The sequence below is a fragment of the Netta rufina genome (genome assembly GCF_964035555.1).
Source record: "Netta rufina genome assembly, chromosome: 6".
Taxonomy (NCBI): domain Eukaryota; kingdom Metazoa; phylum Chordata; class Aves; order Anseriformes; family Anatidae; genus Netta; species Netta rufina.
The window spans coordinates 26563743-26584362 of record NC_140129.1 but is presented as its reverse complement, the minus strand read 5'-3'; the positions used below and the strand labels follow the sequence as shown (position 1 = coordinate 26584362).

Sequence of the window (20620 nt, the reverse complement as noted above, 5' to 3'; positions counted from 1 at the left end):
ACACAGCACATTCCAGTTAATGTCAAACTCTCCCAAGCTCTATTGGAGCTCAGGACCCCCAAGCCAGCCCTGGTAAAGGAGTTAAGTACCTAGAAAATAAGAAAATAACTGTAAAGAACATGTTAATGTGGATATTTGGAGTCCAGTTTTCAATACTGGGTTGTACAGCTCTTGAGTTCCTGTAGTGCTGATGGGGATGTTTTCTGCCCAGTCTTCTCTCTCCGATAAGGCCATGCATGTGGCAAAGTTTATGGAATAATGTGGTATGGAAAAACTGTACTCGAGGCATACTGGTATCATAGGACGGACTCCACTTTAAGAGCAAATCTGCTGTGTGCCCCACACTCACTTTATTGGCATGTATGGGACTGGGTTGTGATACAGTTGATGGTGGTAGCTGATAGTGACACAGGAGATTGTGACCCTCTTAGGAATTTTTACACTGATACTGGGGGAACACCTTGCAGTGTGGCGGGAGCCAGGCAGATAGGACGTATCCTCTCCCACCCCCCAGGCAGCAGAAGGACCCACACCGTGGTGTCCCCACTGCCAAGTGCCTGCTGTTGGATTAAATGTGAGAGTTGGGTTCCAGCGCCAGCTCCTGCCCTTTCTGTAAGTATTTCTTTTGTACAGGCCTCCTCACAGCAGAGGTATTTCTTTCTGCCTCAGCTCATTTTCCCTCTCTTACACTCTTCCCTACCCATGTCACTTATAAGAACAGCTGGGTGCACTCAGGTGTGCATGGAAGATATGCCAGGGCTTCACGTGGAACTGAAATGCTCACATTGAGCTTTCTCTCAGTTCCAGTCTCTCTGAAAGATAAACGTGTTCCTAAATCCTGTGAGGGCCTTTGAAATCTTTTCCTTTTGATCCTGTAAAAGCATCCTGAATAAGAATTTGTCTTACTACTCCTCTTGCTTCTTCATGGAGTCTTTCCTAGCTTGGTTGTGGAGCTACTTACGTGGCTTTTGATTTGCAAACCAGCTGCAGAACGCGTTACCTGCTGATTGAGTGCTTCATCTGAAAGCCTCTTAAGATCCCACAGAGTAACCACACATCCCAAATTACCACTGGTAGAGGAAGGACTACCAGATTGTGGTTAATACATGACAAATAGGAAAGCTTCGACCTTACAGCTGCATTAAGGCAATGTTCTTACATGCATATTCTTGTTTGAGACTATTTGTCTGAGTTCTGAGATAAAACACTTGATTTCATATGCTATCTTTCATCCTAACTCAAGTGCAGCACGATATTTTACAGGAGAAAACTGCATTATAGATGTCAAAAAGCAGGGTGTAGAAAGATAAGGTAGTGAAAGAAGTAAAGAATTCAGTCATCAAATCAGTAAATGAAGGGAAGATCAATCTAATGGGGATTAACAAAGAAAGACATGAGATGTTTGTAGAAGAGATTTGGAAAGAAATGATGAGCTGGTAAGGCAGAGGGACATAGAGAAAGTGATCAAGGCTACAGGACTGTTTTTACGTCTCTCCCCATTCAGGAAAACACCCAAGGTTATGCATAATCAGAAATACACGCTTAAGTGTTGACTTTAGAGGAATTTAAACGTGTGTTCACATACTGTCCTGGATAGAGGTATTCTTCTGAAGATGCCATAAAATAGAAATCGTTACTAACCCCCCCCCTTGTGTAGTCCTGCTGGAAAAAAAAGAAGTTAATATTAGAGATTTTTCATGTGACAACATAGATTTGGCAGCTGAATTCATACCTGTTACAGTAATTGATTATTTGTTGGTATTCTTATGAAGAGCTTCACTTCAGTAATGTTTCTCTAGATAATTTTGGTGAAGTAGAAGTCAAGGTCTAAGAGGGACGTGAAGAGGGACTACGGCTCCATGGTTACTTCCATGTAACATTGCTGTGAGTGCAGCATTATCACTGGGATCCTGGGGCTGTTGTCAAACCTGGACTTGGAGGAACCTGGCCATGGTGGTATCATGTTCAGAAAGACTCTCAAGCAGCCATGGGTGATTTCTGTTCCCTGGAAGGCACTGAAATGAGTTCTTTGCTGCTGTTTTACCCTGGTCAAAAGGCACTCAGTTTGTGATGGCATCTTGGGCTGGGTGATGGTACAGCATGAGAGTTAGTATGCAGCAGGGGCCAGGTCGGAGTGGATTCTAATATATGTAGACCAGTGAGAAGAATATTGAAGTTGGCTCCCAGGGGAGAAATTATGTGGAAGTTATTTGTAGCTTTTTCCCTAGTCCTCCAGCCCAACTGTTTCTGTGTAAGAAGTAATGCCAAGAACCAATGGAAAGCAAGGTATCTGCAAAGTTTTGTCCAGCTGAATGCTTTGATATAGCCCTTACCTGTTCGTATATTATTCCCAGTAAAAGTATCTAAACAGAGAACCGATCATGCTGAAAACACTGTTGGCAGATCCCAAACCACTTTATTCACTTGAATAAAAAAGACTTCCAAACTCCGACTAAATTTCCAGCCATTTTTAGAAAAGAAGTTGCACACATACACATAACCAAACCAAAATTTGAGTTAGGTCAGGAAAGTTCAAACCTTCCCTCGGGGCAGTCAATGATGAGATGACCAGAATGTAAGAGAATAAAATGGAATTGAGCCAACTTAGATATTTTGCAACCCATGTCTTTTTAAGGATCCTGTGGGACCCTTCCTGAGGACAAATACGGTGGACTTTGGGGCTCTGGTGGATAGGAATGACAGCCGCCCCGTGTTCCTCACCAGAGCATCGTCACATGGCATTGCCTAGTGAGTCAGAGGGAAAGGCTCTCTCCCACCAACACCACTTCCTCTGTGTCCTGGGATTTTCTTTGCAAGTCATCTATTCAAGGCTTGGCTGGGTCTTGACCTCTCTTGGCATGTGAGATCTAAACCTGGTATGACTCCAGATTCCCCTCAACCGCGTCTGGTTTGAATCCTGTCAGTGCCGAGACGAGTGTTACCGCAAGAATAAGAAACTCTTCAAAGCATTGTTTGTTTGTTTTTTAAAGAGCTGGCTTCTGCCAAATGTGAAGAAGGTAAGAGCACGGTGAGCTGTAGCTTCTTTCCCTTCAGGTCCTGATGTGCTGATGGAACTGAGGATCCTATCAGCCTGGTTTCTCCATGTTTGATATCTGCAGAGGAGGGTTTGCATTTCTGTTGAAGTATGTGAAGGTTTTTGATAAGAACAGATGCTGAGCAGAGACTTGGGCTTGGTTTGCACACAGACATTGCGTTGCTTCAGGTATGTCAAACTGGTGCAGTGTATTGGGTGAGTGACCTGTCCCAAGGTGACTCTGAACGGCACAAACTGAGGGACAGAAAATTCCTCGAGGTGCCTTGTGCTGAAGAGAAGATCTTGCTTCCTCCCCATAAACTTCCGCTGGATTCAGTGGTTTCCTATCCCTTCATTTGGTTTTTGACTGCGTTGCCAAACTGGCCTTTGTCCAGATTCTGGTTGCTGTGATTGATTTCATTGCTCTGCTTTTCATAAACCCAACCCCAACCCTACCGGCTCTGTGTTCATTGGTGGCTTTTCTCCCAGGCAGGGCAATTTTGTGGTTCACACATTCACCGGCAAAGCTGCTGCAATCTGTGAACTCCCAGGGCAGTAAGGACTTGTGTGTACGTGTGTTTGTGTGTGTGCAGTCTCAGTATTAATCTCTTCCATCCACTATCATTCACAATGGGTGAAAGCTACACTGAAAGATAATCTCCCTGCCTACAGTGCATCATGGTCTGCACTCCCCTGATTGCATTTGAGTTTCAAATGAAAGAGCCTTCAGAGTCTGGGAGCAAATCTTCTCAACACGGGGGGCTCGAAATTGAAGTGAAACTGGAGACTTATAGAAGCTCTTCTTGGAGACTAAAAGATAGAGATTGTGCTGCCAGGGAATCTGGCATTGTTGGGAGTGTTGCAAGAACTTGTCAAATACGCCAGTAAAAATCTATGGGTACAAAAGCATGGGCTGCATTTGTTGTTCATTTTTGGCTTGTCGGACTTTCAGCCTGCTTCACTGAACAGCAGAATGAGATCTTTGAAGTGGTACTTGTGTAATTAAAATTTGATTTCCTACCCACAGGTCCTTACAGCTCGACTTGTGCTTCCTCAGTCCCACAGATACTTCAATTCAGAAAACGAACTGTGCTTTCTTGTACCCTTTTTATTGGCTACAAGCTCTTTTACAGCCAGCATCAATGGTTGTATTAATCCTTACAGTATTCATGAGAACCAAACATGTACTGCGGTGCTGAGCAGGAGTAATTATTTTGCCATTACATTATGAACAGCTTTAAAACTTGCATTATAATGTGATGCACATAAAGGGAATTGTTAATATTAGAGGTTCTTTTCTGGACAGTTGAATTTCCTTGGTTACTAATAATGCTATTGATTATTTAAATGGTAAAACGTTTAAAAAACCTTCTTTACTGTCATATGTTTTGCTTATTTTAACAAATTATGCATAAAATGCAACTAAAACAAAACCCAAAATATACAAAGTGCAGGTCCTTAAGTCCTATTTTCAAAGTAAACTCAGAGCCCAAAGTATTTAGACATCCCGCTCCCATCGCCAGCCCGGTTCCACACGGAATGTGTGCAGGAGCTCACACCCCACTGAAAGCAATGTGGGCCACAAAAGAGACTTAGAGGTGCTAAGGGAGGACTAACGGGATTTTCAAGAGCTGTTGCCACATGGAAAACCTCGCTGCTGGAATTTCAGCATAACCTTGATTTTCAGGGTTAGTTAGTTGATCGTTGTTGTCTAAATAGGTTAAGTAATCCACTGCACCTGAGCAGTTACATTTTCTCATTCCCAGACCATGGTACAGTGGCCCAGTGTTTTGCTTTTCCACAACTGGAGAGAAATGTTAAAATTTTGTGCTGAATTATTAAAACCATTGCAAATGTTTTTATTAAAATATGAGTACCTTTAATATCCCTTCTCTTGAATTTTAAATAGAACCAATAGTTGGTGACTTGATTACCCAGCAATATCTCTCTTTAAGAAAGCCATTTTTACTTTTTATTAATAAAATCAGTGTATTTACACAGTTCCAGCCTAAGCCCATCTTGTTTAGACTAAGTGCATTGCTTAAAGGGCTTATAATGTTAATAACCTTTGGCTAGCCTGAGACTTTACATCATGCTCCACAATGAGTCCCACGGTGATCTTTATCCTATGCAAAAAAATTTTCTCTTTCATTCTAGGTAAAATGTAGAAAACAAAACAAAATACCACAATTCTATAGTCACTTTAAACCATCCCCAAAAGTGAGGAGTGAGGTTATAATCAGAGTACCTATAGTATCATCCCAGACAGACTTTTGGCTGTTGTTTGGGAAGCAATGAGTATGCTGTATGAGTTGGGCACCTGCAATCAGCCATGCAAATAAGACCTCTGCCTCTTCCTCAGCTCTGCATGGTTCAAGGGCTTGGCAGAGCAGGTAGAATCGGGGCTGGAGGTCTCATCATTCTCTTCACTTAGGTGCTGTAACAGGAACATAACCTGTTGTTCAGTGAGATACAAGAGAGGAGTTCTTTGAGGTTTGTGGACTGATGAGGAACCTCTTCCTTATGCCCCAGTCCATCAGCATGGGGTGTCACCAGAGCTGCTAGCAAGAGGAGGATGTCTGGGAGCATTTGCAATCTCTGATGCTGTAAAAACAAACCCTGTTTTGCAGTCAGCACCCCAAAACCCAGCTACAATTCCCACACAAGGTTAAAGGGTGGCTGTGCCTCTGCCACTGCTGCATTTAGGACAGAAGCAGCTTCAGTGACCTGGAGTCAGCCTGGGCCTTTTTCCAAAGAGAAAAAGGAGATTTTGGGAATCAGATGTGACATCTAAGGTTGTGGCGGGCTCCTTTAAGGCTCAGCTGAAGACTGCAGATAGTGAATTCCCTTTCTTTTCTCAGCTGGGTGTAGTGCCTTGTTTTTGACAGAGCTGAAGGAAGGTTTGGGGTGTCTAAAATTGATGTGGGGCACCAGGCAGGTAGAAAGGCAGATGAGAGCAGTGGCTGGGGGAAGCAAGGCACACCTTTGGAGTGTGGTGGCACGGTGATGAGCTGTGCTATGCTCAGCTGTCTGCTCCTACCATCCACTGGTCCCTGCCTCAACCGCAGCGGATGCGCGAGGGCGGGCTCTTCCGCCTCAAAAAGCCGTGTGCATCATTCCCTAGCGAAGACAACGATGACTCTTTGAAATGTTTTCCTGCATTTGCATTTACAAAAGCTGGATAAGCCTTTAAAAAAAATCTGATAAGTAGCAGGCAATTGAATTAACCACTGTTGACTGTATTGCTGTCTCTTAACAAACTCCATCTGTATGGTCTCCCTTTGTAGACACAATTTTATAACTTAATTTCCCTACCAAAACATCAGTGTTTACTTAGTAAGAAATCTGTTCTTTGTCAGCTTAAAACAGTGATTTCTTTATTACCACTCTGCGCAAGGAATGACAGCACAGAGTTGGCACTGGAGCAAGTCTGGTTGAGTCTACAGCGTTGTAATGGAAACAGGGTGAACCGAGGGTCAAGTATAATGGGATTTGTATACAGAAATGTGTCTGCATAAGGAATAGCTGCATGAGATAAGAGAATGAAAGATGAGGCCTGCAGGTCTCCCCTTACGTGGCAGTGAGCCGCTGGCGGCAGGAGGGAGGTGTGACAGTAGGTATACAGGACCGCTGACTTTGGGAGACAGGTTTGCCTCTGCGCTGGTGTGGCAGAGGTGCCTAATTTGTGTGTGCTCTGGTGCTAGCTGGCTTTGGTGGCTGTTGGGTGGACTGGGTGGTGGAGGGTGATTGCCCTGCAAATGCCAGCTATGAGATTTTTAATGGTTTGGAGAAGCACAGGGCTTTTCCAGCTATTACGATCTGTGGCCTCCCAAAAAATTTTCCAGCAGGGTTGTCAAACACAGCATAGTGAATTTAGCCTGAATGACAGGAGGCTCGCAGGGCTTTTTGTTGTCTTTCACAGCACCTATAGGAGTTCTTTGTGATTCCCAAGGGTTTTGCAGGGCACAGTTTGAAAAGCACGAGTGTAAGTCTTCAGCAGTAAATAGCAACGGAACCTCAGCACCCTATTTCTTACCCGATAAATATGTTAGATTTTCTCTTGTAATTGGTGAACTGGAAAGCAGCAGCAGAGAATGACACAAATGGAGCAAAAGGATTTTTGGGTGGTACGTGGTCGATGATATAAAACACCTCATTCCTTCTTATCACAGGCTGGTTTGCGGGGGCAGCCTGGTTCCTTTGAAGTCTGTCGGAGTTGTACAGTTCTGCTAGCAGTGCAAGGGTTTTACCAGAGGACCAGGCTTTGGTTTATCACATTTCATTTCCCTTGCAGTAGAGCCTTCCTTAGTGTTAACACTGCATGCTAGAACTGGTAGAGAAATGCCAGGTGTTTATCACAGTCAGATGGAGAGAGATTCTGCTTTCTCTGAATTATTTGTGTTCATCCTTTCCATATGGAAAATTAACTGCTGAACATTGTCCAGATTTTTAAAACATCCATGTTTCATTCTGCTTTACTTTCTAATGATTTAAAAAAAAAAAAAAAAAAAAAAAAAAAGAGTTGGAAAAAAAAAGTGATAGGTTAAAAAGAAGAAAGAGTAAGTATATTGTTAATTCTTGCTTTACACAGAAAGCTCAAGACATTTCTGAAAGAAAAGCTCGTTAGGAATAAAAAGGTTTTTCTCCCTGCAGTCATGTTATCAGTGAAAAACTTTTACCTAGTTCTGCTCTTCAGCATGTAATTGCTTGCTGTTCAGCATCCTTGTAGCAAAGGAAAGGATGGTTAGATCAGCCAGCCCGCTGGATCAGATCTTACATTACATCCTGAGCTCTTCGAGTGCCATTAGCATTTCCTTTTAGAAGTGAAGAAATATTGACAGTTTGGTAGGTTATCTCGCATTTTACTGCACGTTAGGGCACTTCAAAGTCTTTATGTAGTGATGGGAACTGTCACAAAGTAGATGTGAAAGGGGCCTTTGGTCCAACTAAACCTGTCAGCAAGAAGATTTAGGGCAGATGGTTATTATTAGAAATCAATGTATTTATTATATATTGTTCAGGAATATTTCCCTTTTGAGGTTTCTGTGAGTGCTGTTGCTGTTTAAAATGTGTCAAATGCCAATAAAATTAATTCCTACAGAAAACCTGTCGAGCTCCAACCCAAAGCTTTGCTATTATTGGAATGTGTCTTTTTTACTTCTTTGTGCTGTGATGCACCAGAGGCAGGTACGTGCAGCACACCAGCAGCATATTTAGGATGTGCATATGTGCGTGTGAGATGTGTTTCTGTGGGGCTATCACAGTCACCTGTACCTACAGAGCTCCTCTTACTGCTGTGTCTAAAAAGGTTTTGTAGAGATCAGTGCTGTACCTGTTCCTGTTCATTTTATTCCCCTTTGTCAGCCACATTTTTCTGGTCATTTCCAGTTGGTTACAACAGCTTGCTGCTGCTTAGGGCAAGCATTGCATCTTTCTGAAGCATGAACTCCAATGGTTTTCCCTTCTACTTCAGAAGAGCGGCATAAATAATTCCTGGCTTTTTATAATTAGTTGGGTGTACATTTTCCTTCCTTGGTGTCTTGCTTAGTTATAGAATTTAAAGATCTTGGATTCTGGGAAGAAAACATTCCCAATAGAAAAGGGGGGTTTTAGCAGCAACATTAATGCTGGAAGACGCTGCCCTGGAACAAAGATTCATTTTCCATTCACCCCATGATTTACAGCACATTCCAACCAAGTGATTTGGCTATGGTCTTCTGGCATAACATTGTTTGCCCTTTCCGTGACATTTTGCATATAAAGAAAAGTTATGAGCTTCTTGGGCATTCAAGGTACCAGGAAATGCAGGAGTCTACCTAATTTGTTAACATGAAATTATAGATGTCTGACATAGGCTCCGTTAGTTAACATTGGCTAGAGTAATGCTGCAGCCAGTTGATTGTATTACAGTCATGATGAAGAGGAATGGTCCTTTTTTGCTTTTCTGGGATATGACGGGTACGGAGCCAAGGCAGATTTAAAATGTAATGAATGAATAAGCGTTTTCTATGGTTTGCTTGACTCTTCCATGAGCTCCGCTGCTGCAGTGTTGCTGCTATTGACTCACCATCTCCATGACAGGTTGGTGCTGGCACAACATGGAAAGGGACTTCTCAGAAGTACTATAGGGGTAGTCTTTTAAATGTTAAGACCTCATCGCACTTGAACGTTGATTTCTTTTAAGGCAGAAAAACCCCACCCAAAAGTAGCATGGGAAGAAGACACGAAACAGGGATCACTTCCCATTTGTTTGCCGAAGCCCAGGGTCTTCACAGCTACAAGCAAAAGTATTCACTCGAAAGTGCTAATACCCTCACCATGTGTCCCAAGGGAAATCAGTCAGATGCAGATAAATGGCTGTGTCACATCCGACACATCTTTCTAACACCCATTTCCCACATGCTCTCCCCAGTGCAACATCCTCTCAGATCCTCCTCAGCCTCCCGCTCAGCTCTGCCATCAGGATCTGGTCCCTGCCTCCACCTTGCCCCATCTCATTCCTCACTGCTTCCCACTTCATTTGCCCCTGACACCCCCAAAGCTGCTTCCCTGCCCTCATCCCTTCCCCGCCCTGAGCCCGCAGTGTTTTAACACCCCGGCCTTCACATCTTGTGACTATTGGAATCAAGTTCTCACGTCTGGTGGTTTGAACCTGAAGTTCACACACCTCCAGGTTTGCATCGTTCCTTCAGTCTGTTGCTGAATGACTTCTGTTGGCTCTTGCACTTTTATCCATGCTTTCTTTCATGCCTTTTCTCTCGCCTTCCTTCTCTCTCCCCCTCAGCTACTTTCCTTGAAGTTCCCCTTCTTACAGTACGCTTCGTCTCTGAAGGCTTTCATCATTAATCTCTCAAGAAACTATCTTAGAGACTCATCTACCGTGCTTTGATTTATTCATTGTGTTGGTTTTTTTTTGGCGAATATCTCGCAAGAACTGAGGTGGTCATCCTTCTACCTCCATCGCTAAAGAAAAGCTTGTGTGAAAAGGTGGGCTTTCAGAACTTAAATTAAAAGATCATGTAAGTAAGATAATTGGATAAAAAAGGATATTAGGATCTGAAACAGAATGTTTACTTGCTTTGATGTGCTTTGGGAACATATGTCTGCACAGTGGGCTGTGTGGCTGATTAAGTATAAAACAACCCAGGAAAAAATCACCACTATTAAGCTTAAATCAAAGATCTCTCCTCAAGACACTAATTTGATTTGGGTTTGAAGGTCCCGTATCAACTCTAATTTCTGCCTTTGATGTCTTGCTTCTTTGTGTGTTGTATAATGGAGGGCAACCTTACTTATTAAAAATATGCATTTTTCTTCCATTTTAAAAGCAAATATTGTTATTGTTGTTGTTATTGTGTTGCAGTTGTGCCTACAAGTGTCAGCCAAGGCTAGACCCGCATTGTGCTAAACGCTGCATAAATAGAATAAGAAACCATATGTAGTTAGGACAATTTCTAATGTGAGGACTGGTTCCTGTACAGGATTACTTCTGCTCCCAGCTTTGCTCCCTTGTCCCAGTAGGGTTGCCAGCAACATGTGAGCTCAAGAATATCACTAACTTTTGGCGGACCTTAAATGGGAAAACAAAAAAAATCAAGTTCCAAACCAAAATACTTTTGATTTCATTGATAAAACATAGTAATACAGTTACATCAAGTAGAATTAAATCTTTGTTCTGTTTGTTCTTGGTTCAATATATATTGCTAAAATATCATCTAGGTGTTTTAACTTCTGATTCAGTCAGGTGTGTATGAAAACAGAATGGTCTTTCAAAAGGAAATATGAAATATGTCTGCCTTTTTCTTAACTTTTAAAGAAAAAAAAAAAACTTTTTTGTACCTGGAACAAATATATTAAATTGACCTCACAGGCTAGAAGTTGCATTAAGTCCTGAATGCGTTTTTCTAGGGAATGGAAAAAAATATATTAAGAAATTGGACCCACCATAGATTACTATACTGTTTCCATGGTGTGGATGGAAAACAGTGATTGACGAATTAGAGGCCTGGTCTTGTTGCTCCTGCCATCAGTGGCAGAGTTTCCTTTGACTACAGTGGTACAAGACAAGACTTGAAGGTGTAATTTTTAAAGGTATTTAGACAAGTACCACTGCCAATAGATGCGTAGTGGGATTTTTTATAGACCTAAAACCTTCTAAAAGCAATGCCTTATCACAAATTCACAGACAAAGGATTTTATATGCAGAGATTTGTGTCTGTTAAGACCCCAAGTAGCTTCCATCGTTATCTGATCTGACATCTGTGATGCTGGGCATAGGATTTCCCCTTTTGTTTCTACAGTGGGAGAAATTAGACTTTCCTACTATTAAAACTCCAAACCTTGTGATACATTTAGAGCCCATCTTTTAGAAAAACATCTAGTTTTGCCATAAAGTCTTGTAGCAGTACTGAATTTACCACTTCCCTCTATAAACTGTTCTAATGGGAACTTGCCCTCACTGTTAAAATATCTTTTTTTTTTTTTTTTTTTTCATTCTTTCAATGCCTCAAAGCCATATTTGAGGGAAGAGGAGAAAACATGAACTGCTCAAAGCATGCCTGTTAAATTTCTGCAGGGAAGCTGTAGCAATTTTTGTCCAGCTTCACTGTAAGTGAGAGCATTGTTGAATTGCTTAAGGTAGCTCTGATTTTCTATAACATTCATCTTTGTGGGTGTGAAAAAAATGTATTAATCCCATTTTAGAGATGATAAATTACAGGAAAAATAAATAAAATGACTTCTTCTGAGCAATCCCAGCAGAGGAAGGCTGTTACATGTGATGTCTCTTGGGTCCCCATCCCCTTAGTGGGACACAGAAGCTGGCGTCTTTGAGTTTCTAGCCCTGTATGGGAGCACTAAGTCACTTTATCGGATCATTATCACCTTGCTGCGGTGTCAGAAGAGCTGGGAAGCAGGACGGATTCCCCATCACATCATTACCAGGCTGCCCTACGCTCCTGGGCATTTGCTGGAGGTCGGGGCAGCTGCAGGGCAGCTCCATGCCCCTTCCTCCCAGTGCGTCGCAGCCTGTGCGTCCTCTGCTTTCCAAGTGGCAAAAAAAACGGAGGGGGACAATATTTGTGAATGATCAAATGCCACATGCATCTGATCATCGTGGCCCAGGGCTGACCTCTGAAAGGTGCCTCGTTTTGAGGGACCTCGCAGAGTTTCATCCTGAGGGTACCACGCAAGTGTCGCGACCTCCCACCCTTCCTGCTGTAAGGGACTTTAAATCAGAAATAAACAGAGGTGAAGTCAAGGGGCTAATGAGAGTTGTTTAGGCTGAACCTTTCGGCTGGGGTACTGTAGGTTTCCCGCTGGATAAAGTTGTGGCATCCCATACGTAGACTGTCTGCCACAAGCGTGGACCCTTTTTTGGATAACCCTATGGCTCTCCTACATCTCCTTCAGACTTTGAGTGCTATTCTGGATACACAGCATTTGTGAAAATCAGGCCAGGATGTTCTATTTATGTTATGAAACAAAAGCAAGGGTTTATTATGTGGGGTTTGGATGGGATAGTTGGCTTTAAAAGATTTTTTCTTCTTATAGGAAAACTCTACCAGACTATGATACCCCCGTAAGCAGTTCTGTTCCTAGCTTCCATTCCTGTGTAGCAGCATGCAGTTTTTTATTGCACAGCAAAACAATTGCCTGCAAGTGTCCATATTCCATTAAGCATATGGAAAAGTATTCAGCCCTTTGTTTTCTGCTGAATGAATACATTTGGCACATAGCTATTAATTTAGACTAGTCATGGGACATTAGTGCCATTTAATTGTCCCCATTTTTCTGGGTTTTATTTAATGGATGGAGAGTATTTCAGAAATGTGCAACTTCTTTAACTGTTGCATTCATTGCTGGGTACCCCTTGTGGAGGCTCCAGACCTGCATGCGGCAGCAGGGAGATGGTGCCACATCTCCCTCATAAAAGATTTTGGGATGGCTGGTTCACGACTGCAGGTAAACAGTGTAAGCATTTATGCTAACTGAGGAGGATTATCCACTGCCCTAATGAAAACTTGCTCTGTAAAGCGTTAAGCAGAGTGCATTGCCTCCAGCACTGCCCTGCAGCCCTTAGATGGGGTCAGCTAATTTCTCCCCAGTCTCAGTGTCTCCCTCTGTTAGCGAGCAGGGAAGGCAGAGCCTCTTCTGGGTGGGTGGGGAAATGAATCAGGGCTGGTGCACTTCGTCAGAGATGCAATTTGCTATACAAGTCCTGAGCATTAATTATAGAGCCTGGGCTTCTTGCCGCAGCCGCGGGGAAAACAGGCCCCTGGCTCCCATTAAATTTAATGGCGTTTGGACACCTAATTCCCTTAGCCTATTTGAAAACCAGAATGCCAGTTCCTTCAGAAATGCACGTGGTCAGGTGAAATCCCTTGTCCCGCTGCAGGCAGAAGACTTTCACACTGCTGGCTTCAGCAGAGCCAGGAGCTCTTCCCCAAGCACTGGGGTGTTTGGGACATGATTTATGGGTCAAGGAGGAATGGGCAGGGGCTTGGGGCATGGGGCTGGGCAGTGCCCACGAGTAAAGGCACTGAGCCAGACGTCTGTGCCTCTGCAGAGCAGCAGCCTATCCCTCTCCCTTTGCTCCTCCTTTGTCTAGGAGCAGCCCTGCGAGGCTCCGGCCGCCTCTTGCTATGTGTTGGCAGCGTGCCGATGCAACGGCACAGCCCAGGGCTGGGGGTCAGATAAGGAATCATGCCAGTGAGGCAACTGGAAAGAGAGGGGCAGACCAGTTTTGGGGAATCTGGGGGCAGAGGAGGCTGTGGCTCCAGGCACGTGAGCTATTCCTGGTAGGCAGCTATCAGAAGCCATGTTATTTTGGGACGTGCTTTGCTAGAATTGTACAACAGTCAGAGGTGATTCCCATCTGAAAGGGCTTTCAGGAGCCAGACCTGACTGAGGACAGCTATCCTAACAGGCAAACAAGGAAATGTAGCAATGAGAGGCTTTAAGCAAAGCTGTCAGGACAAACTTGCTCTCCAGCCTGGTCTTCATGTGCAGGGCCAGCCTCCTCTTGAAATCCCGCCCGGGTCTCCAGCTGCATGCATTTTGGGGGAATTCTTGATCTTTTTCCCAGTGTTACCTTTCTGGCCAGGGTGGAGTTTTCCTGTTCTGAGGGACTCCAGCATTTCTGCCCAATTTAGCATGGGGAAAATGAACAGCAAACCCTTCATATTGTTATACACATTTTAGATGTCGGCCTCACAGTTTGATCAGCAGAGGCTCCGAAGGCTCGTAAACCTGGTAATACATAGTTTCAAGCCTGCATCAAAGAAGTTCACAACCCTTTTGGGAGAAGCTGTGAGTACTGATGAAAGAGGGAACTTATTGTATATGTAAGAAAACTTCTTTCATGGCTTATGTATTAAGGCAGGCTCTGTGGCCCAGGGAAGATTGGGGCTGCTTTTAATTTACATCCCCCCCTCACTTATATTAAGCCTTCGTCAGAAGAAAAATTAGTCAGATGTTTTCTTAATGACATCATTTTTTTTAATCCTGTTTCATTTTTTCCAGATGAGGCTGTGGAGATTATTAGAAATGAATTGAAACTAAATCTGGAACAGAGGCTTTGATTCACTTCTCCCTCCTCCCCGGTAGAAATAAATCGGCCAGCTCCGTGCTCGGCCGCCGTTACGAGCAGCCTCAGCAGTAAGCGGCCCTCCTGACGGCCCTTTCCGAGGGTGGCTTCCGTCACCCTGTAATTTGGGTAACGAACTGCTGGAGCGACGCAGGTGGGGAGCTTATGAGGTCTGAAATAGCGATGCCATCATAAGTTTGTCTTTCGGCGCCGTGAAGGAAAACAGGCTGGATCCCGCTGGGTGTTCATCTGGCGAAACCCAGCTCTCGGTGCGAGGAGCGCGTGCCGGCGGCTCTGCATCGCCACCAGTCCCTCACCCAGCTTTGTATCTGATACGGTTTCACTGCCTTGTATTTCACACCAGTGAGCCACGCGGTGTAGTGCTACAGGAGAGTACTTTGAACTATAAATATTTTAAAAGACATTTAATTTACTACCCATCAGCAGAAAGTGTTCAAAAAACCACAAGGTTTACTAATTTATCAGAAAGACAGAGAAACACACAGAAGATCAAACAAAGACAAACACGCTCGTAAACTGCTGAATAAGTCTGCAAAACTTATATTACGTTTCTGTGTGGTTTTGTTGATATGCAAGTATTATAAATAAATTAGAGTGCACCTGAGCTGTTGATAAGGCAGGGTGGGACTGACATCCTGAGGTACAGGTGGCGTGCCTGAACTGCTCAGACCCTCGCGCTTGTGGTTATCTGTGCGCAGAGATGGATTTGCTTGCTAGTGGCAGCTTTGGATAATCTTAGGGCAGGGCACTGGTAATGTCACCCCATAGCTCAGCCCGCATCCCACATCCCTGCCCCAGGACTGCCAGATCCACATGGTGCCCTGTCCCCGGGGTGCCATCCCGTCAGGCACACATCCATCTCCCCCAGCCCTGCTGGGGCGCCCAGGCAGGGCCCAGTGCTGGCCCTGGCATGAGCCCAACTCCAAGCAGCTCTGGCAGTACGGGGGAGGCTAACACAGAGCAGATTTAGCTCCACCATTTGGCCTGATGGCAGCTCTGCCTGTTTTGGTGTCTAGCTCAGATTCTCTGCTTTTCAGGTCACGGCCTGTCATTTTTTCTTCCCCTCCTCGCATCCTCTGCGGTTTGTGTAAGAGGACAGAGGATACAGGAATAGATGTGTCTGGGAGATGTCTGCTTGATTTCTCTTCTGTCTTTGCCCACCCTGTGAAAACTGCTCAAGTGCCGAAACATGTCTCTGACTTTTTTTTTGTTACCTGCTGAATCCCTAGCATTTGCTGGCTCCTTTCTCAGGTAACATTTAGCCTGGGGAAGATCTAAGGCATTTAGCAGTGGTGGCCCCCAGAAAGCATGCAATAAAACCTCTCCTGAACTTTTGCCCTCTGAACTGTAGGGCCGACCTGTCAAAGGGGTTTGTGCAAGCCCTGATGGACGCGGGCAGGAGGGCTGCGCGGTCGGGGCCGCCGAGCTGCATCCACTCATGTGGCTGGGTGGACGCTGTGGATGTCCCCTGGTCCCCATCCTGCCCATGTGGGGGCTGGGGCTGGCTCCAGGCACACAGGAGCTGCTCTGGCCCCATGCTGCCTGCACCCCTCGGCAAGGCAGCCCAGGCGGGGTGAGCCGCCGGGCACCAGGTGATTTTTAGCCCTCTTCTTAACCTCCTCCCAGCAGAATCAGAGGGAAAAGTGTGGCCACGAGTGACAGCCTCTCTCTGTTTCCTCCTCAGGCCTCCTCCCCTGAGCGGCAGCCCCGTCATCTCCGACATCTCCCTCATCCGCCTGTCTCCGCACCCTGCCGGGCCCGGCGAGTCGCCCTTCAGCCCGCCGCACCCCTACGTGACGCCCCACATGGAGCACTACCTCCGCTCCGTCCACGGCAGCCCCACGCTCTCCGTCATCTCCGCTGCCAGAGGCCTCAGCCCCGCCGACGGTAAGAGACCCCCGCTACCGCATCCTGCCTCTCACGGCCGGTCCGGGGTTCACCACCGGGGATGCCTGTGTTGTGCTGCTTGTCGCTCACCAGCGCTGAAATTCCCTGCAACCCAGGGACATACAGCTGCGAGGGTTCTGCAGCTGCTCTCTGAAGTGGGAAAGCTGTCTCTTTTTCTTTTCCTTTTTTTTTTTTTTCCCTCTTCTTCCCCTTTAACTACACATTTGTTTTGCATCATTGCGCTGAGAAAGCAGAGCGTGAGAATAGCTATTACCACTGGATCGTATTATAAATATTTTGCTTAAAGTATGTTCCTTTCTGCAGCACTCTCAGCTCTCTTCTGAGCTTTCCTGCTCTGATGTCTCTACCAGGAGCCTTGCTCCCCTCCAGAAGGGTCACAGTTGTCCTGGCTGCCTGGTGTGTCCGTAGATGACCCAGCAGAGAGGAGGCGATGCCGGCTGGGTTGTCTCCCCTTGGTTTTGTGGCTGGGGGCGTGCACAGCTCCAGGGCGAAGGAGTGGGCCTTTCTTCCTCCTTACTTTAGAGCCGCTCTGCTGAAGCACTCAGGAGAAGGCAGGGCTGTGTGGAAAGCTGGTGCTCAGAGCATGTGGAGGTGGTAGTACCCACCTAGCCCAGGCAGACCACACGTGGGGTCAGCATGGGCACTGGCTCCCATGTCCAGAACAAAAATAGCCAAGCAGGGAAAGGGGAAAATACAAAGCTTTCCTGGGAGGGTTCCAGGACCTCAGAGCTTGTTTTTGAAAAGCGGGGATAGATCTGTGTGAGTTCCCTTGCTCATCAGTATTTCATACTGATGGTGAATTTGGGCTGCTGTGTATGTCATGTTGACTATAACATGACCCTGCTTTGACTTGGGGAGCTGCCAGCTGTGACTCACTTCACCAGAAGTGCTTTATCAGACTACACACCCAGCAAATCCCAGCGTCTCTCAGCTCCTGAGCCACCACTGGGGCAAACAAAACACAACAGAGAGCAACGAGGCCCTGGTTTACTGTCTGGCAGCATTAAACCATCTTCTGTGGGCAAAAAAGAAACAAAACATTCCTATGGTGATTGGGAGATGCATTATGCCTCCTTCCCTCTCCCAAAATGTGATCTTGATGTAGAGGGCTTCCTTTCCACAGCCTCACCAGGGCTTGAGTTCCCAGCCGCCAGCAGCGCAGAGGCACGACGGCTGCTGTGTGCGTACTCTGTCCCATCCTCCCCCGTAAAAGCCAGTTTCGTTATTTGCTATGAAAAAGAGGCATTGTGTTTTGGGTTGTGTTGCTTTTCTTTTCTTTTCCTTTCTTTCCTTTCTTTTCTTTTTTTTTTTTTTTAAGGCCGCGGTAAATAAGTTAATGGGGCAAGTGGGTGGGGAGGCAGGTTTGAAAAATTACAGCTGGGAGAAAGTGAGCGTAATTGGCTTTGGCAGCCAAAATGGTTTTAGGCTGCCAGACACTAAACCTAGCTCTATGCATTAGACCTTGGCTTTAATTTCCTCGCACTGCTATCGGGAACTGGGTTGCATTTGTCTTTCCTTCCTAATAGGCAGGGATGTGGATGCTGACAGGGTTACTGCTGCCGGCGGTCGGGCCCTCTCCCCCCTCCCTGGGGCGACGGCTGCGTCCGAACGGGAGGATTATTAGAAGGGGGAACGAGAGATTGTTTATAAATTTGCGGAAATGGAGGAATGCAGAGGCCCCAGCTTAGTTTCTTTTGTCCGTAGAAACACGCCCAAGCTCACGTCACGGCCACGCTGAGCGGGGCCGCACGGAGAGGGCTGGCGGGGGGCGCGGGGGGGGACGGGGCCGCCCGCCTCAGCGCCGAGGTCTAACGTCCTCTGGGAACCTTCTCCCCATGTTCTCCTCCTCACCCCCGGCTTCGGCAGTGGCTCATGAGCATCTGAAGGAGCGAGGCCTCTTCGGGCTGCCCCCACCACCGCCAGGAGCCAACCCCGCGGATTACTACCACCAAATGACGCTAATGGCCGGCCACCCCAACCCCTACGGGGACATCCTGATGCAGAGCGGGGGAGCAGCCAGCACGGCACACCTCCACGAGTACCTCAGCCCCGTCGACGGTGAGTAGTGGATCATGCCGCCAAAACTCGGGGCAGATGGATGGGGCTGTCTTTCAGGTGGAGATTGCTCTATGTGGTCACCCTGTCCTCATGAAACCGGTGGACCACTGGATAAGTTTTGGCTTGAAGCATCGCCTTGTTCCATACATCTATATATGAAATATGCCCAATTTAAAATAGATGCGCTGAGGTGTTTTTGGAAGGGCTGTTGCATGGGTAGGAGGTGGGCTGGTCAAGTGGACAGGGCAATGCTGCTGTCCCACTGCCTTGCCCGTGGGCAACCACTGCATGCTGTGGGGAGAGCCCCAGCTCCAGATTCCCGTCCTACCCACCTGCCCCAACATTTTGTCCGGCTGGCGTCTGGGGCAGGCACTGGCCACTTCCCCCTGTTGCCATGCGTGGCACAGCAGGACCCTCCTCTGGGTTTGGAGACTGTAAAACAAAACCCCCGAGGAGAAAAAGTACATTAACAGGGAGCTACAGTGGAGAGGATTGTGTTCATACTTTGTGGGAGGAAAAAAAAATTGCAGGAATGCTGTATTTATACTAGTATCAGGCATTAGAAACCCAGAAAGTTCTGGTTCATGGCTAAACGAAGAAGAAATAAAATGATGTTAATGATTGCAGTGCTGAGTCACCCCCATGGCCTGACCGCTGCCCTGGTGTGATGGGTAATGTTTATGTGGGAGAGTATCTGAGGTTCGGCTGATTTTTAGAGCCACTAGAAATTTCTTTCCTTTCACTTTATGCCATACATGTATCTTGTAAAAACTAGGGTTACACAGATATTCTGGAGGGCAGTTTGGGGATTAGTTCTGCTGCAAGAAAGAGAAGTCTTGGCTCAGCTTTCAGATCCCAGTTTCTGTTTTCTGGGCTGCCTTTGGATTTGTTTGTGGACCATTATAATTTTTAGAGTGGGGTTCTGCATCATTTCATTACCGCTTCAAAGTTTCTGTTGTTGAGCTTTTAAGATGAAAGACTTTGCGGTCTTGCTGCTTCGTAAAGTGACTGGTTTAGAATGATAAAAGCTGCTCTGGCTGCTCAGTGATAGGGACCGAGGATGTTTCTAACTAAAAAAAAAAATAATAATAATTCTTGTCTGCAGCTGCTGCTGAAGTTTTACCTGAGTAGTCATTTTCTGCCGCCAATTCCTAGACTGATTGGAACTTTGGATCCTAGGCTGAAAGGGAGAGCACATGCTCCTTGATGTCATCCTGCCTCTAACATGCAAAATATGTTCAGGGTTTCTTTGCTACAAAGCAGCAAGTCAGTAAGGCTGCTCTCAGTCTTCCATCTGAAGGGTTAATGTCTGTGCTTATAGCAGATGGGTGCAAATGGGCTCTGCCAAGTTCTCCTCAGGCTCTTGAACAAGACTCCTTCCTCCTTGCCTCCTTATTAGTCCATCTCTGACCGGCAGTGCCTCACTGAAGTGCCAGATAAACAGCCAGTAAGAGAAGCAAACACAACTGTTTTTATGCTAGTGCAGGCTGACGCTCAGCACACCGAGATGCCTGTTCTCAGGTTTTGATGAAGATCAGTCTTTATCTGAAGTCATCCGAGCTATTCCCTGGGCAGAAGACTCTCTTCTCACTTGGCTTCTCCTGAAAATGGCTCTAGAGTAAATCACGTAACAAAGGTCCCAATGTCATGCAGCCATGCTCGTGACCATTACGTGTTGGAAAGCCAGGGCTCACGAAGCATTTATTTTGATCTTTTAGTAAAGCTTTGCTGATCAGTAACTGGAAAGCCTTTTGTGGGCCTTTGCGTGCTCTGAGTGAGATGAAAACTTTCTTACATCATGAGGATGCAACCTGAGATACCAGAAGGCTACTTTTCAAGAACGTGTGAAGGAGCAGCAGCCCGCTGCCAATCTCTGGTCTATGCATTCAGCTTTATCCATCAGCCCAGGGAGGACTCCTGCTGTGATCACGTGCAGTGCTCTGCTTTATCCTCCCTCACTCCCCCTGCACTTGGTGCTGCTGCAGGTACTGTGACCAGCTGTGGTCCACTGA

At 46.0% G+C, this 20620-nt stretch overlaps 1 protein-coding gene across 2 annotated transcripts in view; it reads left to right on the top strand.

Moving 5' to 3' along the window:
• Positions 1-20620, top strand: part of GLI2 (GLI family zinc finger 2) — a gene marked incomplete at both ends in the record, with an annotated part of 135865 nt that overhangs the window by 80364 nt on the left and 34881 nt on the right. For both annotated transcript variants that reach the window (XM_084288954.1, XM_084288955.1), the window contains 2 exons: positions 16327-16529; positions 18417-18608. In XM_084288954.1, coding sequence (XP_084145080.1) covers positions 16327-16529; positions 18417-18608 — 395 coding nt within the window. The remainder of the gene's footprint in view (positions 1-16326; positions 16530-18416; positions 18609-20620) is intronic.